This window comes from Zonotrichia albicollis, chromosome 13, assembly GCF_047830755.1.
Source record: "Zonotrichia albicollis isolate bZonAlb1 chromosome 13, bZonAlb1.hap1, whole genome shotgun sequence".
Taxonomy (NCBI): Eukaryota; Metazoa; Chordata; class Aves; order Passeriformes; family Passerellidae; genus Zonotrichia; species Zonotrichia albicollis.
The window spans coordinates 14,350,646-14,376,320 of NC_133831.1; the positions used below are offsets into that span (position 1 = coordinate 14,350,646).

General features: G+C 39.0%; 1 protein-coding gene across 2 annotated transcripts in view; it reads left to right on the forward strand.

Annotated features, from left to right (window-relative positions):
• The window catches only part of LOC102074554 (cadherin-8), a 159,347-nt gene that overhangs the window by 72,425 nt on the left and 61,247 nt on the right, over positions 1-25,675 (forward strand). For both annotated transcript variants that reach the window (XR_012582464.1, XM_074551089.1), the window contains exons 4-7: positions 1,811-1,930; positions 16,755-16,922; positions 21,233-21,420; positions 24,101-24,354. Coding sequence is in view for 1 of the 2 variants with exons in the window: in XM_074551089.1 (XP_074407190.1) it covers positions 1,811-1,930; positions 16,755-16,922; positions 21,233-21,420; positions 24,101-24,354 (730 nt within the window). In the remaining variant the exon portion in view is untranslated. The remainder of the gene's footprint in view (positions 1-1,810; positions 1,931-16,754; positions 16,923-21,232; positions 21,421-24,100; positions 24,355-25,675) is intronic.

Below are 25,675 nucleotides of genomic sequence, written 5' to 3' on the forward strand. Positions count from 1 at the left end.
CCCCTTTATCATTTCCACTCACAGCTGTCAGGAGTTGTCTGTTGCTGCCTGAGCAGACAATAAATTTCTGATGTTAATTCCTCACAAACTAACCACCAAGCTGAGGATAAACTCCATTCCTCAGGCCCCATGACACGTTAAAAACTATTCTGTTAGAGGTTAGGTGTAAGATCACCTTTTAGCATCAAATACAGTTAAGCTTCAAACATGAACAGTTTGCAAATTTATAAAACAGGTTCAGCAAGCATGTGTGGAAGAGAGATGTGACATAATATTCCTTTTCCATGGGATGTGCACAGCTGCAGGACTCCTCTGGCCCCTGCTGAGCCCAGGACAGATGTTGGGGGAACACTTATCCTCTGCCTCCCTTTGCTGATGTTCTCCCCTGTAAGAATGGGTAAACTTACACAAAAAATAAATGACCAATAGCAGCCACAGCCATTTTTTTCTCTAGTGAGATGTATTTCTGCCACCCACATTCCCTTCACTGAGAATTATCCCATTAGTTCCGCGTGGCAAACCTGCCACAGCTGCAGTCCCTGCAGAATTTGTGCTCCCTGGAGAGCTGCTCTCCATCCTCCCAAATCCTGCCCTCCCAAACCAGTCCCACAGCCTGCCCTGGTGTTGAGTGCTCAGGTGGGAAAGAGTGGAATGGCAGCTCTTGGGACATATGCAAATTGTAACTGGGTATGCAAACATTTCTCTAAATAATTTAGATGTGCTGTAACCCACAGAGCTGCCATGCAGGGAGAGGGAAAGGGAGCGCAGGGCAAGGAGCAAGGCTGTGCCAAAGGGATCTCCTTCTCCTTCCCTCTGCTCTGCTGTCCTGGAGGGCCACGGGATCAGGATTCACAGCACACACACAGAAGGAACAGGAGGCTATTTTTATTAGCATATCCAGAAAGGGTGATTTTTTTTGGTGTATGCTGTAATTATTCTCCTTTCTGAACATAATTCAGCCCTTAACCTTTCTCCTTCTCTTGCTTTCTCTCCCTCTGTAGATATTGTCTTTATTGTCAGCCTAATTAACGCCATCATACTTTAATGTCAGCCAAAAAAACCCTCTCTGCAGCAACCTTAATGCAACCAACCAAATTTCATTCCATTTTGCTTCTTACAGAAATGGCAAGTGCTATGTTGTCTAAGAAATAAAAAGGGTAATTTCCTTTTTTTTTTCTCTATTTATTTTTGTCAGTGTATGGAATTTATAACTCTGGCTGAACAATGGCCCCCTGAGTGGCAGAGACTCATTTCAGAGACAATCATTGTTGTCCCAACTCTGTCACTGTGGCCACATCAAATCATTATCATGGCTGCAAGCCAAGGGAAGAAAAAAGAACCCTTTTTATTATTGTTTTTCTATCTGGTCTCTGTAACTTGGCAAAGTTCTTTCGAATGTGAATTTGCAAGTCTTAAATGCAACATATTATGCTGTATTATATTATACTGTATTATTAACCTTGTGTTTTGTATCCCTTTGATATGATTCCTTTGCAAATGCTTGAAGTCTACAAAGATCTATTGGGTAGCTTTAAATGCATTCTACAAAGAAACTTTAAATAATACAGATACTAAAAGGACTTTTATTCTACCCAGAAATTCAGGCTGCTGGCACACATCAGCTTGAAGGAAAATGTTTTGTTTCTGTTCCACAAGTAATATTTTAACTTGTTACTGATATTTTTTCCTTCTTTTATTATTGTTACACAGCTCCCAAGGAAATGAATTTTTGTTTCAAATTAGTTTTTGAATAAGATATGCAAATTTCTAGTGAGTGTAAACATTAATTGTGTCTATTCTTTCTATTTAGGCACCTTTGTTACTAAAGTAACAGCTACAGATGCAGATGATCCAGTGTATGGAAACAGTGCCAAGCTGGTTTATAGCATTCTGGAAGGACAGCCTTACTTTTCTATTGAGCCCCATACAGGTAGGTGACTCCTGGCTTAGCAAACCACCTCAGCCTGCTCCAGGGGACGCTTAGGTTGGGAATTGGGGAACATTTCTTCATGGGAAGGGTTGTGCAGTGCTGGCACAGCTCTCCAGGCAGGGTGGGAAGTGCCCATCCTGGAGGGATTTAAAGCTGTGTGGGTTTGGCACCTGGGGACAGGTGGGCTTGGTATCGCCAGCCAGGGGTATATGTATAAATCACAAATGGGATGGGGCTGCTGTGGATGTGCCTTGAGCTGTTTGATTTTCCAGCACCACTCTCATTCCATGGTTATGACAATGGGAAGATGCCAGCAGCTCACATGCCAGGCAGCAGACCAAGAACTTAATGTTACAATTCACTTTAAATGTTTTTGACCAATCACACAAAGCAAAAGCACATTGACAGTAGTTCCATCCAACCACTATAAGCACACATCCCTTTGGTTAAACAATGCTTGCTTATTTCATATACAATACCTACTTGTAAGCCTTAAAACACAATGCACAGAGCTCCATTATTAAGGTTCAAGCTTCCTAATATCTCACTAGATAAACTTTTCTGTAGCTTAGGGAGTTATTCTAGATAAGCATTAATACACAAACCATTGTTCTATTTGTCCTTGCTTTTCTACTTTTTAAATTATTTTTCTGCTGACCAATCTCATAGCTACTGCTTAGCTCTAATCACAGTTCTGCTGTCTCTAAGGCCTCTATGTCGCAGATTTCCCCAAACCCTCTAATTTTGTGGATTCCCACACTTGACACTGCTGGGGAATGCTTGGGATCGATGCTGCAACTGAAGCATCCAACCTGGAGTAATACTCTGGTTGTATTTGCAGAGGGGACCATCCCCTGCCTCCTGATCAGGAATGGTGTGGCCAGCAGGAGCAGGGAGATCATCCTTCCCTGTGCTCAGCACTGCTGAGGCCACACCTCCAGTGCTGTGTCCAGTCTGGGCCCTCAGCTTGGGAAGGACCTTGGGATGTTTGAACATGTCCAGAGGGGGCAACGAGGCTGGAGGGGGGCTGGAACACAAACCCTGTGAGGAACCCCTGAGGGAGCTGGGGGTGCTCAGCCTGGAGAAAAGGAGACTCAGGGGTGCCCCCATCACTCTCTGCAGCTCCTGAAAGGTGCCTGTGCTCAGCTGGGGCTGGGCTCTGTCTCCAGCAGCACTGACACAACCAGAGCACACAGCCTCAAGCTGCACCAAGGGAAAAACAGGTTGGATGTTAGGAACAAGTTTTTCACAGAAAGAGTGATGAAGTTCTGGAATGCTCTGCCCAGGGAGGTGGTGGAGTCCCCATCCCTGGGTGTGTTTAACAAAGCCTGGATGTGGCACTGGGTGCCAGGGTTTGGTTGGGGTGCTGGGGCTGGGTTGGACTCCTGATCTTGAAGGTCTCTTCCAACCTGGTCATTCTGTGAATCTCCTCACCCAGGTGTAACTCAGGTTTCACTTGTGTTCCTCAGAGTCTGATCTCAGGGAAAACCAGAGGGAAACCAGGGATTAATGGTGATGGGGATGGTGATGGCAATGTCACAGAGGTCACTGGAGCATCGAAGGCAGAGGAGGAGCTGTGTGACAAAATTGCTCAGGGAATTCAGGGCTTGGCCTGAGGGGTTTGAGGAGCATAATGTGATGTTCAACATGAGTCTACAGCATGCAGTTGAGCTTGGGAATTTCAGTGAATATATTTTATGTTTTCATTGAAAATTCTTTTTCTTTCTTGATTTGTTGGATCAATTTGGGGAGAGAAAGAGCATCAATCATGAGTGCTGGTGTGAAGTTTTATTAGCATGCATTTAGAGTGACTTTATTTCTCTGTGGTTTTGTAGTCTTGAAAGTCATCTGAAAGAAGTGCCAATAAATCCATTCCCTCTTGTTTTCTGTGCATAGGTTGTCCAAACAGCAAATTAATTTAGTTATGTCTAAAAAGCAAGTTTTAAGGTGATTTGATCATATTTCTAATATTCTGTCAGCTGTTACTAGAAATCCTTTTTAATCATAGTGAGTGAAGCAGCTGTGATCTCCTAAGGAGAAGAAAAATAAAAGTCTTTTTAAAAACATATCCACCTGAATTTATACAGCTGTAAAGCAGTAAAACAGGAGTACAAATTCTTATTCTTTTGCAGAGTAACAAAACTATAAAATAAAGACTCAGAGGAATTATTAAAAGATGATTTTGATAGATTAAGTGAATTAAGTTTTCTCATCAACATTAAACACAGTGCTCCTGTAATCTTTAAAAGCTGGAATTTCTTGAAATATTTCTGATGAAATTGCATGGAAAAATTATTTTCCATTCCTAGAAATGCCCTAACTTTATGGGACTTTATGGAAATAGTGTGCATCAATAAATATTAATGGATTAGTCCAAAGCAGGTTTTCCTGGTTGAAGGACAGCTATCCTAAATGTGAAAGGGATCTTTGGAATGTGATTCACCCTTTTATTTTTACACTGCATGTAAAATAGAATTTTACAGAGAAATATTCTAGCACAGTACAATGGAAAAAGAGCAGCTTGTTCCAAAAATAAGTGTGTTAAGAGAGTGTTTATTAGTGAAGGCCCTCAGTTCCTGTGGCTCATTTGTCACAATCAAATGGAAATGTAACTCTGAACAGACCTCTGACCCTCAAATATCTAAATATACTGTTGGGTTTCTTAAATATTACAAATTATTGCATGCAGTAATGACTTGTGTGAGATGTATTAATTAGTAGGGAATTGACTGTAGGGTTTTTCTCAGTTTCTACTTGGGAAAGTTAGTGCCTTAGCATGGGAACACGTCAGCTTTCCTAAAGGAGCTGAAAAGTGCATTCTCCACCTACACAGAAGATTTTCTTTCACAGAAAAATGGCTGAAAGAAATACTCGAAATGTTAAAAAATACTTCAATTTCCTTAGTTTTCTTATTTGTATTGCATTAATCCCTAATGCTCAATCCAAAGAAATAACTATTCCTAGGAAAGTGATTCCTGTAACCTGAAAGCCAGAGAGAGCTCCAAAGCTTTTGGTTAACCTGAAAATCAGGGTTTTCCTCCTGTTTCCCGGGCATTAATTCCCCCCTCCTCCCTTAATTTCCAGCTACAAATATTCCTTTGCAGAGCAGCTCAGTTACCATGAAAATGACATGTTGGTGTCCAAGGAGAACTCAAAAAATTCAACTGTGGCCACAGCCCCTAAGTGGCTTCATCTCATGGAGCTGCTTCTGAGTGATTAAATGGTTTGAGATCCCCCATTTTTCTAGATCTGTGGAGGATCTCAATTATGTTCCTTAATTCACTGCAACTGGCTGAGTTTCAGTGCTGAGGCTGTTCCCTGTTCTTTGCCCTTCATCTGTAGTGGAATGGTTTGTTTAGGATATATAAAATATATAAAATATAAATCTACAAGAAAGTTTAATCATCAATCAAACCAGATGCAGGTAGTTATGTAGAAACTGCAGCCACATCTACACAGAAAAAGAATTGTTCTAAACCAAAATGACAAAGCAAATATGAAGAGTGCAGATGTTTGTTTCTTTCTATTTGTCCAAAGTTTGCAATGTGAACCATCACAACTCTTAGTAGCTAAGCCAGGAAAATATATTATCTTGAGGGAAAACCCATTCTCTTGATGAAAACACATTATCTTGTAGTCCTTAGGACCCTCAGGACAGGTTTTGGTGTGGGAAGGTGTTTGGATACTCTTGTGACAGTGTACAAATTAAAGCAGAGCGGGTATATATATATATATGTATCACCCCAGGTATATATATGTATATATATATGCACATATATATATATATATATATATATATATATATATATCACCCCAAACAAATCAAACCTGAGGATGATCCTCTAAGAGTGGTACATATTTTAGGGTTTAAGTGTTGTTTGGGATTTTTTTGGGGTGTGAGAGGGAATGTGGATGTGCGTACAGCTGCATTTTCTCTGTGGTTACACTTCATTAGTGCCCTGATAAGTTGAAAGCCTTTTCAGTTAATTTGAAGCAGAATTGTTTCTGAACACAGATATTGTGTCTTCCCCTAAATGGAATCAGCATTGCAAGAAATGGGCTGTGTGAGAGTGATCCACTTGAGAATGTAAATATTTTCTGTCATTCATAGGAGTGTATCAAGTGTTATCAAAAGAATAGCTATTGAGAGCTGATCTGTTTACAGTTTTTCCAGATTACTGCCCTTTTATCATGTTTCTTAGAAACCAAGAGTAAATGCAGATCTGTGCAGCTCCCAACACCAGGGCAGTGCTGTCTGTAATTTCTGATTTTCCTGGCTCAGAGTAAGGATCGTTTGACCTTCCTACTTGGTTTTAATGGCACATGGAGAGTGAACAATGAGGAATGATCCCAACCATGCCTCCTGATTCCTCTGCCTCTATTAACAACCCTCAGAGCAAAAAGAGAGAGCAGAGGGGCAGGGTGTGGCTCTGTGCCTGTGCTAAGCAGGGATTGTCACACCTGATGGGAGGGAAGCAGGTGTTTGCCATCCTGCATTTTGGCTCCTGGATGTGTCCATATCTGAACCACTCTCAGCTAAAACTCACATTACTCAGCCTCCTCCTCACTGAAACAATTCTATAATGCTGGGCACAAAGAAACAAGTGCTGGTGAGTGACCCATAAAACAATAATTTTCCATTACCTGAGATGAAAAATGCATATATTGTTGCAGTTCTAGTTTGCACGTTCTTCTGTAAGAGTTATAGGCACATGAAAGGAGGTAATTTGGAAGTTATTTTACACTGAGTGCTCTGAATGTGGCTTAGGGTAAGTGCTTTGTTGATGGCTTGTTTTGAATATTTTTCACTTTTTGTAGGTGAATTTTATTATGACCACTGCTTTGTTGGATAGAGATTGGATATAATTAATACATGACAAAGATACAGGTTTAGAATTTTTTTCTGTGAGCACCAAAACTTGCAATGTGATGGCATCAGATTAGTAACAAAACTCATGGTGGGCTGGAATATATTCCTTATATCATTATGGTTCCATCTCAGTAAGTGATGCCAGGCTTCCTGCCTAGTGTGTTTTATTTATAAAGGTACAGGAACTGTATGGATTCTCTCATAATCTGAATTATGACAATACAAATGCTGGGAAAGGGGGCTTCTTAAGACTGCTAAAAGTAGCTGGAGTACACTTCTCACTTTTAAGCTTTTTCAAGGATATTAAATCATGACTGTCAGCTTTAAAATAAGATTATCATAATGAAAAGTAATATGAAGTGACACTGTGTTCTACAATATAGGGATGGCGGAGGAAATACATTTTCAGCTGTGTCTGACTTATTTACATTTCACATGAACTTAAATAATGTCACTCCTACACATACCTGAAATATAGTTACACAAAGAAGGCAAATTACAGCAAAGCCCTGCTGCACTGGAAAGCATGTGGGATTGGTGGAGCACAAACACTTAATTTGGCTGGAAAAAACCATATTTTAAGCACTGCCATCTTGGATATGGGCACTGGTACAAAGCCAAGGCTCAAGGAGGTAAAACTGAGATGGGTGGAAGAGTCAGCAGACCCAGGAAGATGAAGATTCTCCCAATAAAATGTGGATATCGTTGGAGAATGGGTAATTGTGGGATTCTCTCCTGGTTTAGCTTTCAGCTGGAAGAGCACATGCTTTATCAGCAGAGTTTTTAATTTAGTGTGTGGCCCTCTCTGGTCCACAGTGTTGAATCCCTGAAATCAGACCATAAATAAATAAGTCTAGGAAGAATGAAAACTTCACTCGGCAGAAGCCAGGTTTGAATCTTTTATTTTAATTTGCAGTCTTGCCTCCATTTAGACCTTATAATAGAGTCCAGCAGAATGGAAACAGGTAGGGGAGCAAGAGGGGAATAAACCAGCACCTTCTCAGTTACAGATATGGTTGTGAGGTTCAGGCTATTTCTTCTATCTGGTTGTAAATTCCAGTTTATTCCCAGTGCTCTCAGAATATTGTGTGTAGGGCTGATAAGAGCTGTCATCATAAAAAATAAAACCCAAAAAACCAAAAGAACCTGCAGAGCTACTGAGAAAGTTCAAAGCAGGGTAGCTGAGGTCAGGAGAATATTACTTATAATGAAAGATTGATTGAACTGAATTTGTATAAACTGGATCAGAGGTGATTAAAGAAGGATATGAAATCACTGCACAAATATTTGAGAGGTGTTAATAAAAGAGAGACATGGGGACTGTTTTTGTAATTCCTCATGATACAATGGCAAGGAAGGAAGCACTTCAAGCTGGAGAGAAATGGGGAAGCAGTTTTGGTCCAGAAAGGAATCTGCTGCTGTAAGGGGAAAGTAATGAGCTGCTAGGAACAGAACTCACTTGTGTTCAACAGAGCCTTCCTAAATAGTTCAGCTTCTAAATACTTTAGATCTAAACCCTCATGGGATTAGTGTAGAGAAAGTACTTGTTAGACATGAGTCAGAGTGTGGATTGAGCTGCTGCTGCTTTCCAGCTCATTTTATTGACTGCTGCTGCTGCCATGGCTGTGCCAGTTACTGCAGATTTCAAGTGAAGTAAACTCCTAACTGAAATAATAAAAAGAGGCATGAACTGGGATGGGTAGGTGTTGTTCTGCTTTAGCAAGAGGGGTGTAGAAACTCATAGAATTGTAATATCACAGAAACAGAGTGGTTTGGGTTGGAAGGAACCTTGAAGCTCATGTCATTCCACCCCTGCCTTGGCAGGGACACCTTCCCCTAGAAGAAGGCAGGTGTGTCCAGCAGCATCCAGGTCCCGAGAGCAGCACTCCCAGGGCAGCAGTGTGAAATAGGAGCTTCCTCCAGCCAGGTCTCATGAGCTCTTGGTCTATAACACACTCAAGATATCTCAGCTACCTTTGGAGGCATAAAATCAGCAGGATGGATGCTGTGGTAGTGTTGGAAACAAAAAGGTTTTAATAAAAGGCAAAATAACAAAATTCTTTACAGGGAAAAACTGATCTAGATGCAAGAGGTTCTTGCTCCTGGTAAAACACCTCGCAAAAGCAATTAGTTTCTTGTCTTCTTTTTCTAGTAAATTGCCCAGGTGGGACTTTTTGGCTCCTGTCCAATTGGCCATCCTTAAATTTGAGGCTAAGTCTCCAAGCCTATGAGATGCCCTTTTCACCTAATTGAGGAGAGAAACTTCTGGACTTTCTTTTTCTAGGAGACAAAGGATGGTTTTGTCACTCCGTCAACAAGGGGCACTATGGCAGTGTGGCCCCAGGACCATTCCCAGAGCAGCACTATGGTTCCAGGACCATTCCCAGTGCAGCAGCGTGGCCCCAGGATCATTCCCAGGGCATCTGTATGGTTCCAGTAGTGTTCCCAGGGCAGCAGTGTGGCTCCAGGACCATTCCTAGGGCAGCAGTGTAGGCTCAGGAGCATTCCCTGTGCAACAGTGAGGTTTCAGCAGCATTCCCAGGGCAGCACTGACGCTCAGGACCATTCCCAGTTCAGCAGTGTGGTTGCCCAGCACCCCTAGGTGTTCCAGCATCATTCCCAGGGCAGCAGTGTGGTTCCAGGAGCATTCCCACGGCAGCAGTGTGGTTCCAGCATCATTCCCAGGGCAGCAGTGTGGTTCCCCAGCACTCCCAGGGGTTCCAGGAGCACACCACTGCTCGCTGCCATTGCAGTGCTGGAACCAGAGTCTGTTCTCACCCTGCTGGGAGCCTTTTCATGTCTTTGTGTACTAAACAGTCTGTGCAAGTTGAAGAGATGTGTCAAGGTGTTTGTAGAGAGGTGTGTGGCGGACCTGTGAGTTGTCTTGGTGACAGCCCATTAGGAGAGGGCTGGGCTGGCACAGCCAGAGCTGAGCTCAGTCAGCCCTGCAGCTCTCCCTCGTTAGCCACAAGTACAAAGTGCAGCTATTATGGATCAGGGATTTAGGACTGGGCCCTTCCAAGCACCAAGAGCTGTCCTTGTGATTAATAAAATAAGTGTAAAATCACTGCAGGGACGTTTGAAAACAGTTCTGCTGGTCTGCAGCTGGTAGAGCTGAGTGGCTTAAGATCAAGGCAGATTGGCATTTGGAAAGAAGCGATTTCTGCTCCTTGAGTTTATCAAATAATAGCAGTAACAAAAAAAGCTGATCCCACATATATTTCTTGCATTTCAGAGCAATAGCTCTATCATTTCAGAAAGCTTGTGAGGTACTTTGAACTTGACTGTTCCTCATGCTGAGTAGGAAAACGGGCAACATATCTAAATAATGTGCTTCAAGGGCTTGAATTAGAGAGAGGAATTTGAACTACACAGCTGGAGCTAGAAAGCACCTGAAAAAGAATCCAAGGCTACTTTCTGTAAAGTGTCTGCTGTAATCACAGCTATTAGATTGCTACAAATAAAATGCTAAGGAAACGAGGTGGTAAATGCAGTGGCAAATGTTTATTTACTGAATTTGTTCTCAGCTGGTGGGAGAGTGATCCTTTCACCATGCCAGTGAGAGGGTCCCAGGGAAAAGGGAACAGCTGGGAAGTAGAGCTGAAAGCTTTGAACCCATTCTCTAAAACCCAGAGACAAGTTCACCTGAATTAAAAAGGCAGCATTATAATGGGCGTTATCCAGTCGTGTAGTTTAGGATACACTTCTGGCAGAATGCACAGAGAAAAGCAGGTGATTTCACATGCAGTTAGAAACTTGAAGGGCCTATTTCAGAATGAAAACAGGGGAAGGAACTAAAAAGATTGTAGTAATATAGGCTAGAAAAGACAATGAATCTTAGATTAAAAAACTCAAATTAATAAAAGCATATTCAGCCTTGAGCTCTCTGTTTACCAAAAAAGTGCCATCTTCCCTATACACTTTCTAAAAATAAGCATTAGAATAAAATACATACACTATTATATTCTCTATTAAAAATACAAAAATGGCACAGAAATAGAAAATGTAATGTAGCATTTGATTCTTTAGTCATTACTATTTATTCTTTAGTCGTTATTTTTACTGTGTTTGATGTCTTTGACTTGAAATGTAACTAGATCTGAATGTAGTTCATCCAACTCCTGTAATTAATAACTTTCTATAAAAGTTAGGCAGCCATGCTAGTGATTGCAGATATGTTTCCTGTCTTGCTTAGAAAAGAAACAACAGATTAAAAGATTTGATGATAATTCTTATTAAGGAGGTTATGATGAGGGTAAATAAAATCAAAAATAGTGGATCAGTATTCCTGTATCACATCATCAAACAACATTTTTTTAAACACAGAGTAAAGGTGGTTATGATCTACTCATTCTTTAAAAATTGTGGCACAGGTTTCCACAGCTCTCCAAGTAAAACTTTTTTATGGACTGCTAAAACATCACTGAAATTGCTGTGCTTCATGGGAATACAAAGAATGCCACTCATGGCTCTGAAGAAATTACAAGATTGATTTTCAGGAGTTTGGGTCCTAAATGACTGTTATATTTAATAAGAATCTCCACCAAGATTCTAGCACGGAAGGAAGATCAAAGCAATTACTTAGCTCTTGCAAAATGAAGTAGGGAAAGTTCCAAAGTATCAAAGTATGCAAGTTGAAATAGCAGGAAGTCTTCAGCAAAACCTGTGAGATGAATGGGATGCTTGAGAAAGGCTTTTCAGGGCCAGGTTCCAATTTTGCATAGTGCCTGCTTGGTTTTGTTCCATGTGCTCAATTAATATTATGTATAGTTTTATAGCATTATCATAAAGAGATCCTTAAAGGAGACAAAAGTGAAAGCCAGGCCCTTCTTTCTGTTGTTTTTTTGCTTTCTTTTCATGAGCTGCAGCCTCTTCCACTTTGCTTCCTGTCCCCTGGACTTTCTCAGTGACACCGTGGATATCCTTCCAAATGGGTTTTTTAATGTCGTCCCCAGGGGTGCATTCTAACAGATTCAAGTTGGGAGGCAGATTGTGCAAGTTGTGCAGTCAGGACCACTGCAAAAGTAAATCCCCTTCTGCAGCTGCTTTATTTGCTGTGGGACACCAATGGCTGTTCAGGAAAAGCAACTCAGCCAAAATAAAAAAAGGCACTTCAATATTTGGAGGTTTCATCCTTGGAAGGAAGAGTTTGCTTCTTGGCTTCTTTACCTTCCAAGCTGTTTCCTGACCTTTCCAGCCTGAGGGAGAGGATCTGTAGGGAAATTCTGGGGGATGAATGTTCAGTGGTTGTACCACATGTATGTCTGTGAATGTTTTCATGGCAGCAAGGTGTGGGAATTATTTCAGGCTATGTGAAAAACACCAATCACTTGTTTTTAAAATTTTAAAAGTTTAATAGTAATAAAATGGTTATAAAAATAGTAATACAATTAGAGTAATAATAATTTGGACAATTTTAATTATGACAATATGAGACAATAGAAACAAAGGGTTATGGACACCTGGGTACCTTTCTCTGGGCAGCACAAGCCTGAAAAAGGACACCCGTTAACAGAGGATTAACCCTTAAAAGCAACAGCCTGTTGCATATTCATACACCTCATACATGATGCATAAATTCCATTCAAATACAGGATTCTGTCTGGTCATCATCAAATTCTTCCTTTGAATCCTAACAAGAAGTTCATTTCTTCTGATAAGAGAGCAATAAATTCTCTTTCTCTGAAAGATTCACGTGTCCTGTGGCTGCTGTCTCGCTGCAAGTCCTTTCTTTAAAAGCAGTATCCTACATAGCATAGTTTCCATTTTAACAATTTTTATAACCTAAAACTATATTTAACACAGTACTTAAGAGCATTAATACAGCATTACTTTCTAACACAACACATATAATATTCATTTTAACATTTGCTAAAAGCCAATCATAAAATACATGCATTTTTCACAGGCTACAAGGAGACAAAGCCTTGACTTGACATTATGGAGGGAAGGAACCTCAAATGAGAATGCAGTGAGTGCCATTGACCCCAAAAAGGATCAGATTTTCCCTTCTCATTCTTGGCAGATTGTTGACTAATACTTTCTTTAAAACTTGCAGGAATGGGAACATTGCAAATTCTACAGGCAGCCTCTGTGGGCTCTCCCCTAATGTTCAACTGCAACCTCTCTTGGTGCAGTTGAAACCCATTTTGGGGTTATATATTTAGGTTATATTTATTATCTCTTATCCCCAGTGGAAAAGGGGAGTAGTTCCCAGTAATTTTTACATATTTGGCTGTAAAAGCTTTCCTTATACTGCCCTGACTATATAAATCAATATTTTTCAAAACTGGACCCACTGTTCCAGCTGCAGCCTTACCTGTGTGAGTGCACTTGAATGATTATTCCACACTTCTTCCACAGAACATACTAACCAATACACCAGGAAATGCTTGAGCACTTTTATCAGCAAGTTGCTGTTGTCTCACATTCAGCTCATTTTGACTCCACATTCTCTTCTGTCTTGTGAGTCATCTGCTCTATTGTAATTGGCAAGTTAATTGTTTCCCTCACACAAAATGCTTTTTGCTTGCCAAATTGAGTTGCATCCTGCTATTTTAGACTCTCCAAATTGTGAAAATTGTTTTGAACACTAATCCTCTTCTTCCTGTACTTGCAATGGCTCCCAACTTTGTGTCATCTGAAAGGCTTGATAAGTTCTCCCTGCCTTCTGGCTTTCAGGAAATATTGAATGATTCTAGAAGCAGAACAAACCCCATGAACCACGTCATCCATCTCTGCACTTGACAGTGGGCCATTGATAACTGTTCTGAATACAATCTTTCAGCAGGCATCTACCTGCCTTACATTAGTTTATGGTAATTCTCCTGCTTTTGAACTGCTCCTGTTTGGCACATCTCCTCCTCATCCATCACTGAATGCTGAAAGTGATTATGATTTTATTCTCCATTTGTTTCTGGGTTGAACTGAAGCAGAGCAGGTTGAATGCTCAGCGAGTTAATGTTCTGTGTGCTGGGTGTGTGTTGGTGTTTGGTAAGCCTGGATTGTGTTCTAAAAAAAACAGATGGTTCCAATGCTTCCTGCAAGCCTGGCCTGAGGACTGGGGAATAAAGCAAAAGAACAAATAAATATCCTTGAGATTCTCCATGCAGAACTCTGTATTTGCCTTGATCATGATAGATGAGGATGGAGCTTTTTGGTGTTTATAAATTCCTGTTGCTGACCTCAGTTCTATAGATTCTGGATATAGTGGTAACAATCAGTCTGTGTAATTTGGATGGATTTGGTTCTTTAAAACCTGCAGTTCTTTTTATAGTCATTTAAACAGTAAACTACTTTTTAGCCTTTTATTGTGCTTGAAATGGAAACTTGACTTTGACTCAGCTTCTGGCAGGTGGTTTATGGTCTGTGACAGTGGATATGTATAAAACTGTTGAAGCAACAGCTTGTGTTAGTACCTTTATACAGAAAAAAAAAAACCAACAAACTTTTTATGCCTTAAAAGTCAAAATTTTTATTTTTATTTTGGCACTTCTAGAGGTATTCAATCTGCCTGATGTATTTCAAACCATAGGCAAGGGCTAAACTGTTCAATACATCAAGAGACAAATTAAAATACCTGTCTGAGAAAAACCATCAATTTAGTGAAATAATTGACTTTTCTCAGTGGAAACTGCAGAATACAAAATATGGCATCTCATATAACTCATCTGTAGACTAGAGTTAACTATGTAAATTAGGTTAAAAAACCCAAACAAACATAGAAACTCTGCCTAAAAAAATAATGGAGATAAAGTACAGTATGCTTAATGCAAGCCCTATTGAAATAAGGGTTCATTGATATTTGGATCTGCTGTATTAGTGAAAAAAATGAATGTGGACCAAATTCTGATAGCCTAGCTTTGCATTAGAATGCATTTTATGAGTCATTTCACTTATAACAATAGACTTATTTGCAGAATGCATCATTATTATTCATCAGTAGTAACCCAGTCAGTCCAAACCAGCCACAACTGTCAGATGCTTTTAGAATTAAGCATCATTTACTTTCCTTATCCAGCCTGCCATGGAGGAAATGACCCTACTCTTTCACTGACTGTATTTTGCACCTATCAAATCTGATAAATGGGGTTTGTTGCTCCCCTGCTTTCACTCAGAAAACTTAACACAAGCATTTTCTTCAGTGTGTGGCAGAATAATGTGGGCTCCCTCCTGAGGCACTTTCACCTGCTGGGCCATTGGCCTTGAGGCTCCAAACCCTTCTTACTGTGGGCTTTTTATTGCCTGTGCTGGAGCAAAAACTCATTAATTGAGAGTTTCCCTGTGCCTCTGCTCATGTTGCTGTGCCACCTGCTGCAGGTGACCCTTCCTTGGCAGAGGGGCTGGACCTGCTGATCTCCACAGGTCCCTTCCACCCCCAGCCCTCCCGTGGCTCTAAATTCCTTGGGAATAAGAGATTTCTCTGCCTTGGCTGCTGCAGAGGTTCCATTTCCCTGCAGAATTATAAAATATGTGAGGCAACAACCAAAAATATTGCATGGAAAAAAAAATTACAGGAGTGTAGGTTCCAAGCCTGCTCTCATGTTATATTTGGTGATTTATGGAGGAAGTGAATTGCTTTTTTATAAATGCCTTACACCTCCTTGCTCTAAGTGTGGTCCCCAGCCATGAAAAGGAGGTCTGATCAGGTTCTTAGTATTAGATTGTTAAAGATAAATGGATATTTCATAAATATTAGCATGTTCTTTATAATTTGTAAATGTTAGAGTTTACTAAAAGGCATCTCTATTAATACTAAAAAACTGTTTCTTTATTCTACATGAATAGGTAATCTCAGCATTTCAGCCAGTGCCCTTTCTAAAAAGCTTGGTTAGTAGAATCTGTGCCAGACAAAAGAGTAAGAGGTGGATGAAACCTCCACAGCTATTCCAGTCCCAACAAAGAAAATAAAACTAAAACAAAGATTTGTTGAGTTACTATCAGTGTCTGCAAGAAAACATTATTTTTTAAACGGAATTAAAAAAAAAATTAACAAAAAAGCCATTTTTCAATGGCAGATTTTGAATTGTTTTCCCCAGTTTTAGTGGGGCTTTTTAGTCTGTTATGATCTTATGGTTATGGTGGACTTTACTAAACTGCAATGCACACTATTTAAATTTACCTTTAAAAATTTAGTATTACACTTTCAATACATAGTGTGAATATATCAGCACATTACAGGTGGAAAGAAAAAATTGTTATTTCTTCTACTACATGTCCATGAAATCTCTAGGAGTTTACAGTGGATCTGACCCCAGAATTAACCAAACTCTCCATTGTTGATATTTCTTTCAGCCCACTGACATTTTATATTTTGCTATACAGCAGATCATTGAATTTCTGTAGATTTAAAAGCATCTAACCAGATAAAGTAGGTGATGGCAGCTTGCTGAGATCATTGTTCCACAGGTGACCCCCCTTGAGCAGTGAGTGGGGTTTGGCTTTCTCCTGTTCAATTTTAGGCACTCAGTTTAAGACTTAAGAGAAGAACTGTGGTCTGCAATACACACAGGAGCAGATTAAATAATGGGTTTGGATTTTAATTATTTTAAACAATGTGAGCAAATGTGGTTAAGAGTGTTCACAGAGTCAGCTTTCTATGGGATTGTTTTCTATTTGGGAATTCTGTGGGGTAAAGATGGATTTCTGTGGAAGGTAGAGCAGAATCCAAGAAGTTTGTCAGGAATAAAATGAAAAAGAAATATGTATCACAGCTATGATTAATTCTTGTGGTTTGAACCACAGTTTCAGTGCACTTCTAATTAAATCAAGGTTACTGACCTCTAATACAATTTTTTCAAAATCTCAAATTTTTTTTCATCCTTTGTATTGAGAGGCAACCTAACTAGACCTTTGACATTTTTTGTATACCAATATTTGCATATATCCATAAAAACAGCTGCAAACTGAATTTTGTGTCTGTACCTGATTGTTTCCTCCCCCCCATTATTGTAGCTATAATTAAAACAGCTCTTCCCAACATGGACAGAGAAGCCAAAGAAGAATATTTTGTGGTCATCCAAGCAAAGGACATGGGAGGACATATGGGTGGACTCTCTGGAACTACAACAGTGACCATTACCCTCAGTGATGTGAATGACAATCCTCCTAAGTTTGCACAGAGTAAGTGCTATTGTATGTGTGTGTGCTCCTGTTTAAAAAGCTATGGTGTTTTTATTTATTTTTTTTTTAATTCAAGTATTTTTAAATCTTCATATTGCCTGGGTTTTTAATGTCAGTTAAAAGATGCAGCTGTGACTACATCACAGCTGTGAGAAAGGTTAATCATCCTCTACCTGATTAAGAGCTTAGGAAAAAGAGAGTAACGTCCACACCAGTGTTCAGATCTCTGCCTTCCTGGTTACCCCTCTTACACCCGCCCAAAAGGGCTTGGACACTGCTGAAAACATATTTATTTGGACATTGCTGAAGACATATTTATTTCCTGTCAGTGCAGTTGTTTCTGTGTGCTTTGCTGCTTCCATCTCATGCAGACAAGTGACACCACCAATAAAAGACACATATAACAGATAAAAGGAATAAAAGCCTTGACTAATTAGGCAATACTGAAGAAAACAAAGAAGATAAGTCTGAATCTAGATAATTGTTGATCTTTAATTCAAAATCCATATTTTCTACTGTGGTTCCAATGGATATCTTGCTGAGTTAGGTTAAAATGATTTGGCATCCTGCTGAGATTCTCTGCAAGCTTTGTAGTCTGTTTCCAAGATGAAGACAAAAAAGAAAAAAAAAGAGGAAGAAAAGCATAACGACTGGATTGATTTTATTTAGAGCTGGTGCAACCTAATACACTATTAGAAACAGCATTTTATCCAGCTTGTTCTGGAAAATTAAAGTTAAAATTTTTTGAGGCTGCATCCAGATTTTGCATCATTTTTGTTTTCCTAGAAGCATGTTTTTCTAACAAGGTGCTCAGGGACCAGTGTAAAGGTAATTTTTTTCCATCTATGGATGACTTCAAATCCGCTTTTGCCCTGTTCTGAGGACACAGAGTAAAATGGGTTTGTCCTACTGCTCAGCATTTGATAAATCTGCTTCTGTAGCCTGTAGAAAATGTACATAGAGAGAGAGAAATCTAATACAAATAAGCAGAGGCAAAAGCTTATTTTCAAAATATGTATTTTATTACCTCATCTTAGTGGTTTTTAACAGATAAGCACTCTGCACAATAAAAGGTTTTCTCTCATAAAGCAGGAAATGCATAAATTTTTGACTCTGTGTCCCGTTGCACTGCCTTTCCCTGTGTTAGTGTTTTCCAAGAATTTCCCTAACAATGCCATGCCCACAGCTGAACTCTATCACCAGCCTGCAGAGGGATGTCTCTTTTATACCTGCAGTGTCCTGTGGCTCCACTCAGGGAGCACAGACCTGCCTTTGCCAGCTTACCTGGCTTTTACATTGTACAGCACTGCCTCAGGAAGCCAACAGGGCAAAAATCTGACCCAAAATCAGCAGCACAGCTGGTCCAAACTGGGCAGCCCAGGGGCACAGCATGCCCAGGGCTTCTGGGCACAGTGCATCCCTATCCCTGGAATACATTTGCTCCTGGATGAGTTTTCCTGCAGCATCGAGGAAGGTGCTGCCTCTGAAGGTGTTACAGCCCCTGCAGGATTTGAGCTTCCCCCTAGGAATAACCACTGACCATTATGCAAATTCTTAAGGGAAAAAAAAAACCTGCTTGTTTTATCACTGGATTATTTTATATATATATATATATATATTTGTGTGTGTGTATGTATGTGTATATATATATGTGTGTGTGTCTATATATGTGTATATGTATATATATGTATATGTGTATATACGTGTGTCTATCTATATATATGTATATATATGTATATATAGTATTATATAGTGTATATATATATATGTATTTTATATGTGTATATATATGTATATATTATTTTATATGGTCATTTTATTTATATTTTACTGGTTGTTTTATATATATTTTATATATATTATATATATACTGGGTTATTTTATATATATGTATTGTATATATGCATATATATGTAATATATATGTGTGTATATATGTATTTTATATGTGTATATATATTATATATGTCTATATATATATGTAGGTATGTATTTTAAGTAATATATAATTAATAATAATTTTATAGAGACAATTTGGTTAGAACAAGGTTTTTATTTTAAAGAACATAAGTATTTTAGGACTATACATCTAAATATTGAAACATATAATAAACATATAATAACAATTGAAATGTATAATAAATATATAATAAATATATATCCATATATATTTATTATATAAATAACATATAATATTATTATGTATTGTGTAATTATTGCTGGGTATTATATATTAATTGCTTTAATAATGAGCCAGAGTAACATTGGATCTGGGTGTTATTGCAAATTCTTCCTTTTAAAAGGTACCCAGCACCACAGATTAGCCACGACTCTGCCCTTGGACAAGAGCTGAGCAAATCTGACTTTATTTTTTTTTTTACACTGTTGAAGCACAGTTTGCATTTGCCTGGAAAGGAAAATAAGAAAGGATCAAACTTACAATAAGCCCAGCCAGAATGAAATAGAAATTCATAAGATGTAATACATGCTGCTTGCACAATAAATGGTAATGAGCTCGGGAAACAGGGTGTTCTATCAGGTTATTGTTTCCAGGCAGGACAGAAATGTATATTTATGGTTTGATTTCAGAGAGTTAGCCTCCTGGGTTTTAGAAATGAAAAAGATGAACTTTCACTACTTCTGTGATCTCTCTGAAATAATTTTAGAGGCGTTTTATAAGTCACTGAAGTTTTTAACCTGGCAGTTTACCACAGAATTGTAATGAGAGGAACTGTGCTCTGCTGTGGAAACCCAGGGCTTTCAAAGATGCCCAGTGTGGATATTTTGGTCAGCTCAGCACTACGACACAATTCATAATTCTGGAGAGGAATTTGTGTAAAAGAGTAAGCTGCATCATAGCTTTTAAATTTTTCTTAATAATTTGTAAACTGTTTTAATAAATCTGAGAGCAAAATTTCAACTTAATAATGCAATCAGCTGTGCCTGGAGATTCAAACCACAAAGTGTGGACAGCAGAGTAAATGATGAATGCATAATTTAATCTCCCAAGACACTTGATTGCTTTGGCTGCTCATTGTTTTTGAGCCATTATGGATATTCTGAGCAGTCTTGATGATCTCCAAATTATCTCTAATAATTTAGCCTAGGAACATTAAAAACAAGTCACCTTGGGATTTAATTGTGCAGCTAATACATGTATTTGTGAATTCCTCAGTTTCCTTCGTATTTTCAACTGTTGCTGCTGCAATAACCTACAACAGGTAAAGCAACAACTCCAGCACATTCTTTTTGGAAAATTATTACCTGCTTTTAACAGATTGTCTTAGAACAACAGGGAAGACAGGGAAAAACAGGGCCAGAATCCTGTGTCAAAATTATTTTAATGGTCTCTTCTATTATCCTTGAATTCTTTGCTTATTTTAACTCCTGAGCAGCATTTTGTTTGATTAGCTCCTATATTAATCTTAACTTCAATAAGAGTCAATTATAAAGAGGTAGAATCATGAGGACTCCAGAAGGAATGTTGAGTATAAAATGTGTGTCTTGTTTTTAGAGTACTGTTAGGAGCAGGGAGATGCAAAAGAAAATAGATATTTTGGGTTTTGCCTTGAGAAATTCTACCTAAAATAATATATCTAAGTAGATTTTTTGATCCTTTTTAGCTTATAAGATTTGAAGCAGGTGTAACAGAAAACAAAATATTGACAATTTGAATAGTAATTTCTAATGGATTTTAGTGTAACTCTGCAAAAAGTAGTAAACACAGTAATGATTACTATGAAAAGTTATTGTTTCCAGTAAAAAAAAAAAATTGAATGTTCCTTGAATGTTTCCTGATTCATTTCTTACCCCAAAAGAGAGGTGGAAGTGTTCAAACAAACAAAATGAAACTACATTTTAAAAAGTAGTAAATATTTAAAGTTATGTAGAACATATTTGAAGTTATGTAAATATTTACACAATAGATTTTTAAAGAATTAGACCAATTTTTTTGTGGATTAAAAGCCAAAGTTTCTTGGTCGAATTGAACTCCTTGTCAATAAAATATCTGTATAAAAAGGTAAGTTCTGCAGTGTTGAAAGGAGCTCAATATTTGTGTTTGCCAACACAAAACATCCCTGCAAGGCAGAAGGGGGAGACTGCTGGCATGGAAAGGACACTCACCTACAGTAAAGTGAATATTCTTGTGTGAGGACCACTCTGTGCTGCTTTCAGTCAATAATTTGTGTAAATGGGGCTTGGGTCAGCTGCAGACCTCAAGAGTTGGTGTTGGGGGTGTGTAAACATTGAATGCACCCAGGGGACACTGGAACAGCTGTAATGTTCAGTCTTTTCCTATTTTTTTGTAAGGTCTCTATCACTTCTCAGTCATGGAAGATGTTGCTCTTGGTGAACCAATAGGAAGGGTGAAAGCAAATGACCTGGATATTGGAGAAAATGCCAAATCATCCTATGATATTATTGAAGGAGATGGAATGGATGTATTTGAGATCACCACGGATGCCCAAACTCAGGATGGCATTATCAGAGTGAGAAAGGTAAATCTCATCTCTGTTAAAAGCATAAATGTTTATTGTACATGTAATTACCCAGCCAGACTCAGCTCTGTGAGAAGATGCTGCATTTCCAGGAGTTCTTTCATCTGTGGATGAGGTGTCAAGCCAGTGGAGTGATGAAAAGGGGTGCATTTGCCATGTTCCTCTGAATTTCCATTGAGAAAATTCACTGGGGAGACACCCATGGGTGCTGGAAATGTTAATCTCATCCAGGATCCCATGTGGTCACATCATGACCACCACCAAGCTTTTGCTTTCTTGGTTCCCAAAGAAAAGAGTAGATTAAATTCCACTTTGATGGTGGTTTAAACTTCTGTAAAATCTTGGCTGAGTATCCATCAAATAACTTCTCTCAATTATTTCATTTCCTGTGTAGCTGTTCAGAGAAAAATAAATCACGGTGCATTAATTAAATTACTTGATATGTGAGAGCTTCGTCTTCTACCTTTTTCTCATGTTGAACTATCTTCACTCAACAAACAGGGATTTCAGTGACTTTTATTAAGGAGATTGGTAGTTTCACATGAGAAGTGTCAAATTTGGCCCCTAAAGAAAACCATGTTACCTTATCTATGCTTGTTCAGTCATGAAGTGTGCAGGTAAGGTATTTGCATGTACACAACAAAAACATCACCCAATTATCTACAGAAATATGGGGAGAGGCAGCATAGAAGAAAACCAAAATAAACCCAGGGAAACATTAATTGCAGCTTTAATTGTCACTATTTTCTGGGGAAGGAGAAAAAGCTGTTCCTTGTGCTGTGTTCTGAAAAAGGATATTAATATAATTTATAGCAGTGGCAGAGGGTTTTAACTGCATAGCACAGATCACTCTAAATGAATCTTTGTTTGTAAAAAGCAAAAGTAAACAAAACCCAAACCATGATATTCCAGTGAGAAAAGGTGAATCCAATGAGCACAGGTAATTAATATTCCACTTGTACCTGTCATTAAAGAGGTCAGGCAGATTGCCTGTCAAAACTTTGTGTTTTCTCTTTGTCAGTGAGTAGGTCAGCACTGTAGCTTTATAATAAACTGTTGTATATTTATCTAAATTTACATTTGTTTTTCTAAAGAGAAAATTATGATATACATCCCAACTCTTCCTTACTGTTATTTATTGTGTGCTGTGGCCTCTCCTGTAAGCTGAGGCAATTAGCCTTTTGCCCCAGTTCCCTTGGCTTTATTTCATAACTGAATCTCAACCATAATGTTGTTTCATATTTTCATTTTGACAGCAATAATAATTTTGGTTCTACTCCAGTAGATGATGTATGGAGGGTACTGCTCACCAACAGATTTTCTTCAGCATAAAATCATGGGCTTTAGACAATGCTGAGTAAATTTTCAATATGATATTCTGATTAGGCATGACTAAATGTATTGGGGTGCTGTCATTTCTGTAAAGCATATGAAAAGCAATTGAAGAAGTGCTACAGGAGCCATGATTGGCAAATTGTGAATATGCTGATTTATAAATCCCCATTCATAATTTCAAAAGTGTACTAATTTAAGAGCTGCAAAAGAAGCAAGATTTTCTTGTGTTTACTAGAATTTGTGAGCAAGAGCAAATCCCATTAGAGCTTGATTCATACCTGAAAAACATCCACAGAATTTGAAGATATACATATTGAAGGCTTTGACAGACTTCCTGAAGATTCCTGTTTGTGCTCTTGCTGGTATTTGCATTACAGATTCACAGTGTCTATGTCCTCTTCTTTTTATCCCTCAGACATTATAATGCAAATCTTAATATCTTCCCAATGCTTGGCAATTTGCATCTTTGAAATTTGAATGGTTGTGAGACACAAGAGAATTATGAAGTGAATATACTGATGTGCTTCAAGACACAAACTTGAATCTCCCATAATGAAAAAGTCTAACACTCGAAAGTGTCACCGATTTGGGGTTTATTTGGTGTTTCAGTCCCTTAAATCCACTGAGTTTTCACCTTTTATGAGTTAATATAGGACTGTAAAATAGTAAAAACAGTGGTAACATGGCAGGTATATTGATAGAATAAAGTAATTTGTTTTGTGATTGTGTCTGTGGGAAAAGAAAAAAGAAAAATGATACAGAAGTAGAAATTGCTACAGTTTTAAGAAATTCCTAAGAGATGTCTAGCTCATTTACTCCTGTAAACTGAAATACAGAAGTACTTGTAGTGCAAGAATATTGAAGTACCTTCTCATATGATTAGCTCTACATTTTGCTTCTCCTATCCAACAAATAATAATTTCTAGTTCTTTGCATTTCTCACATTGTTCTGGAAGTAATAAAATATTTATTCTTTGTGGAGCCAGTTGAATTTGTTTTCTTATCTTCAGCCAGTAAAGCACTGATGAAGTGCATTATTGGTATGCAACTCGTGTCATCCCAAACAAATTTGTAGTATTTGTCTGATATGTAATTGTAATGGTATAATTCATGAGAGGGAATATTTCAGTAAATTTCTTGTGAGAAACAGGGAAACAGTGCTGTTTTCTCTGAGGCTGGTAAATAAACAGATTTTATAGAAAACCTGGAGGTTGGGTTTCTGGGAGAGGGAAGTGCCTGCTTTGAAATTATTCCGTGTGCTTAAAAATGCACATAACTCCCATCCATCTGCATTGCCACCACTTGTTCTCTGATAAATTACATTTATTCTTGTCCTTCTCAACAGCCACTGGACTTTGAGACCAAGAAGTCCTACACGCTGAAGGTGGAGGCAGCCAACATCCACATCGACCCTCGCTTCCTCAGCGGGGGCCCCTTCAAGGACACGGCCACCGTCAAGATCGTGGTGGAGGACGCTGACGAGCCCCCGGTCTTCTCCTCACCCACCTACCTTCTGGAAGTACATGAAAATGCTGCTCTCAACTCTGTGCTGGGGCAGGTGACGGCCCATGATCCTGACGTGTCTTCCAGCCCTATAAGGTAGGGCTGCTTTAAAGGGTTTTTTGGGAGTGCTGCTGGCTGATCCCAAGTGTATTCCCCACTCACTGTGAGACTGTTTCCATGCTGTTCTGTTTCTGTGAAAGTGCCAGGGTAGGGTTTGGTTTATGATGTTAGACTTATCAGTTCAGATCGCTTTCAAAGTCCCCAAAATGCTCCTTGCCATAGGAGTAGTCTTATGAAACAGAGGAATGCAGTGAAAATGAGAAATGTGAGTGGTTCTTATGAGAAATGAGGTTGGATGGGGTTGAATCATCAGAGTGTATCTCTGCAGTGAATTTAAATAATCCAGTAGTGTCTGCACTAACAATACTGAGTTTGTGCCATGCAGTTGTAAGGTTGTCAAAACATATTTTGTATTCCTTTGTCTAAACCCATTCCTGGTTTAAAGATAAAAAGTCAGAGATGATTATGCCCATATGACTTCTGCATCTTCAGTCTATAACATTTTCCCTTTCTGATCTAATTTGAACAAAATATTTTATTCCACTTGGCTCAGATCAGTGGGTTTTATCTATTTTGATAAGCGCACATGTTCCCCTCCCCCTTGGTAGTGATTGCATGGTGTGCTGAGTGTTCCAAAGCACATTCTGCTCTGTGTAGTACTGCCTGCTAAAGGCATTAGGAAAACCAGCACCAAAATGTGAAATTCATAGCAAAAGTACATGTGGAGAGAGTCTATTTAATAGTAATCATCACTGTGCATTGCTGCCTCAGGGAATTTAGGGCAGGCAGCATCAGGAGGATGATGTTAGCTGCTATAATCCATCATTTTCTATCACTATCATTTTCTAATCACTGTCACTTCCATCAGGTTTGTTGCAGAGCTGGACTTTCAACCTTTATGTAGAGACCCTACATGATGCATATCATAGTATAGTATCTTGAGTATTAGAAATTCAGATTTGCCAACGTGCTTGGATGATTTAGGACTTGTGTGTGAAGATGTTGGAGAGTATGTTTGAGTTTTACACAACTTCCTCCTGAGGAGCAGCTCTGATCTCTGCTCTGGGCCAGGGACAGCACCCAGGGAATGCTGGAGATCAGGGAAAGGTTCTGCTTCCCCAGGGAATGGCTGGAGCTGGGCAGGCTCAGGCTGAGATCAGGAAAGTTTCTGCTTCCCCAGAGGTGCTGGCACTGCCAGGGAATGGGCACAGCCCTGAGGCTGCTGGAGCTCCAGGAGGGTTTGGGCACCAGGGATGAACAGGGGGGATTGCTGGGGGTCTGCAGGGACAGGAGTCAGACTCAGTTATGGGGATTTTTGAAGGAGTTTTGAATGAGTTAGAGATGGGACCTCAGAGGT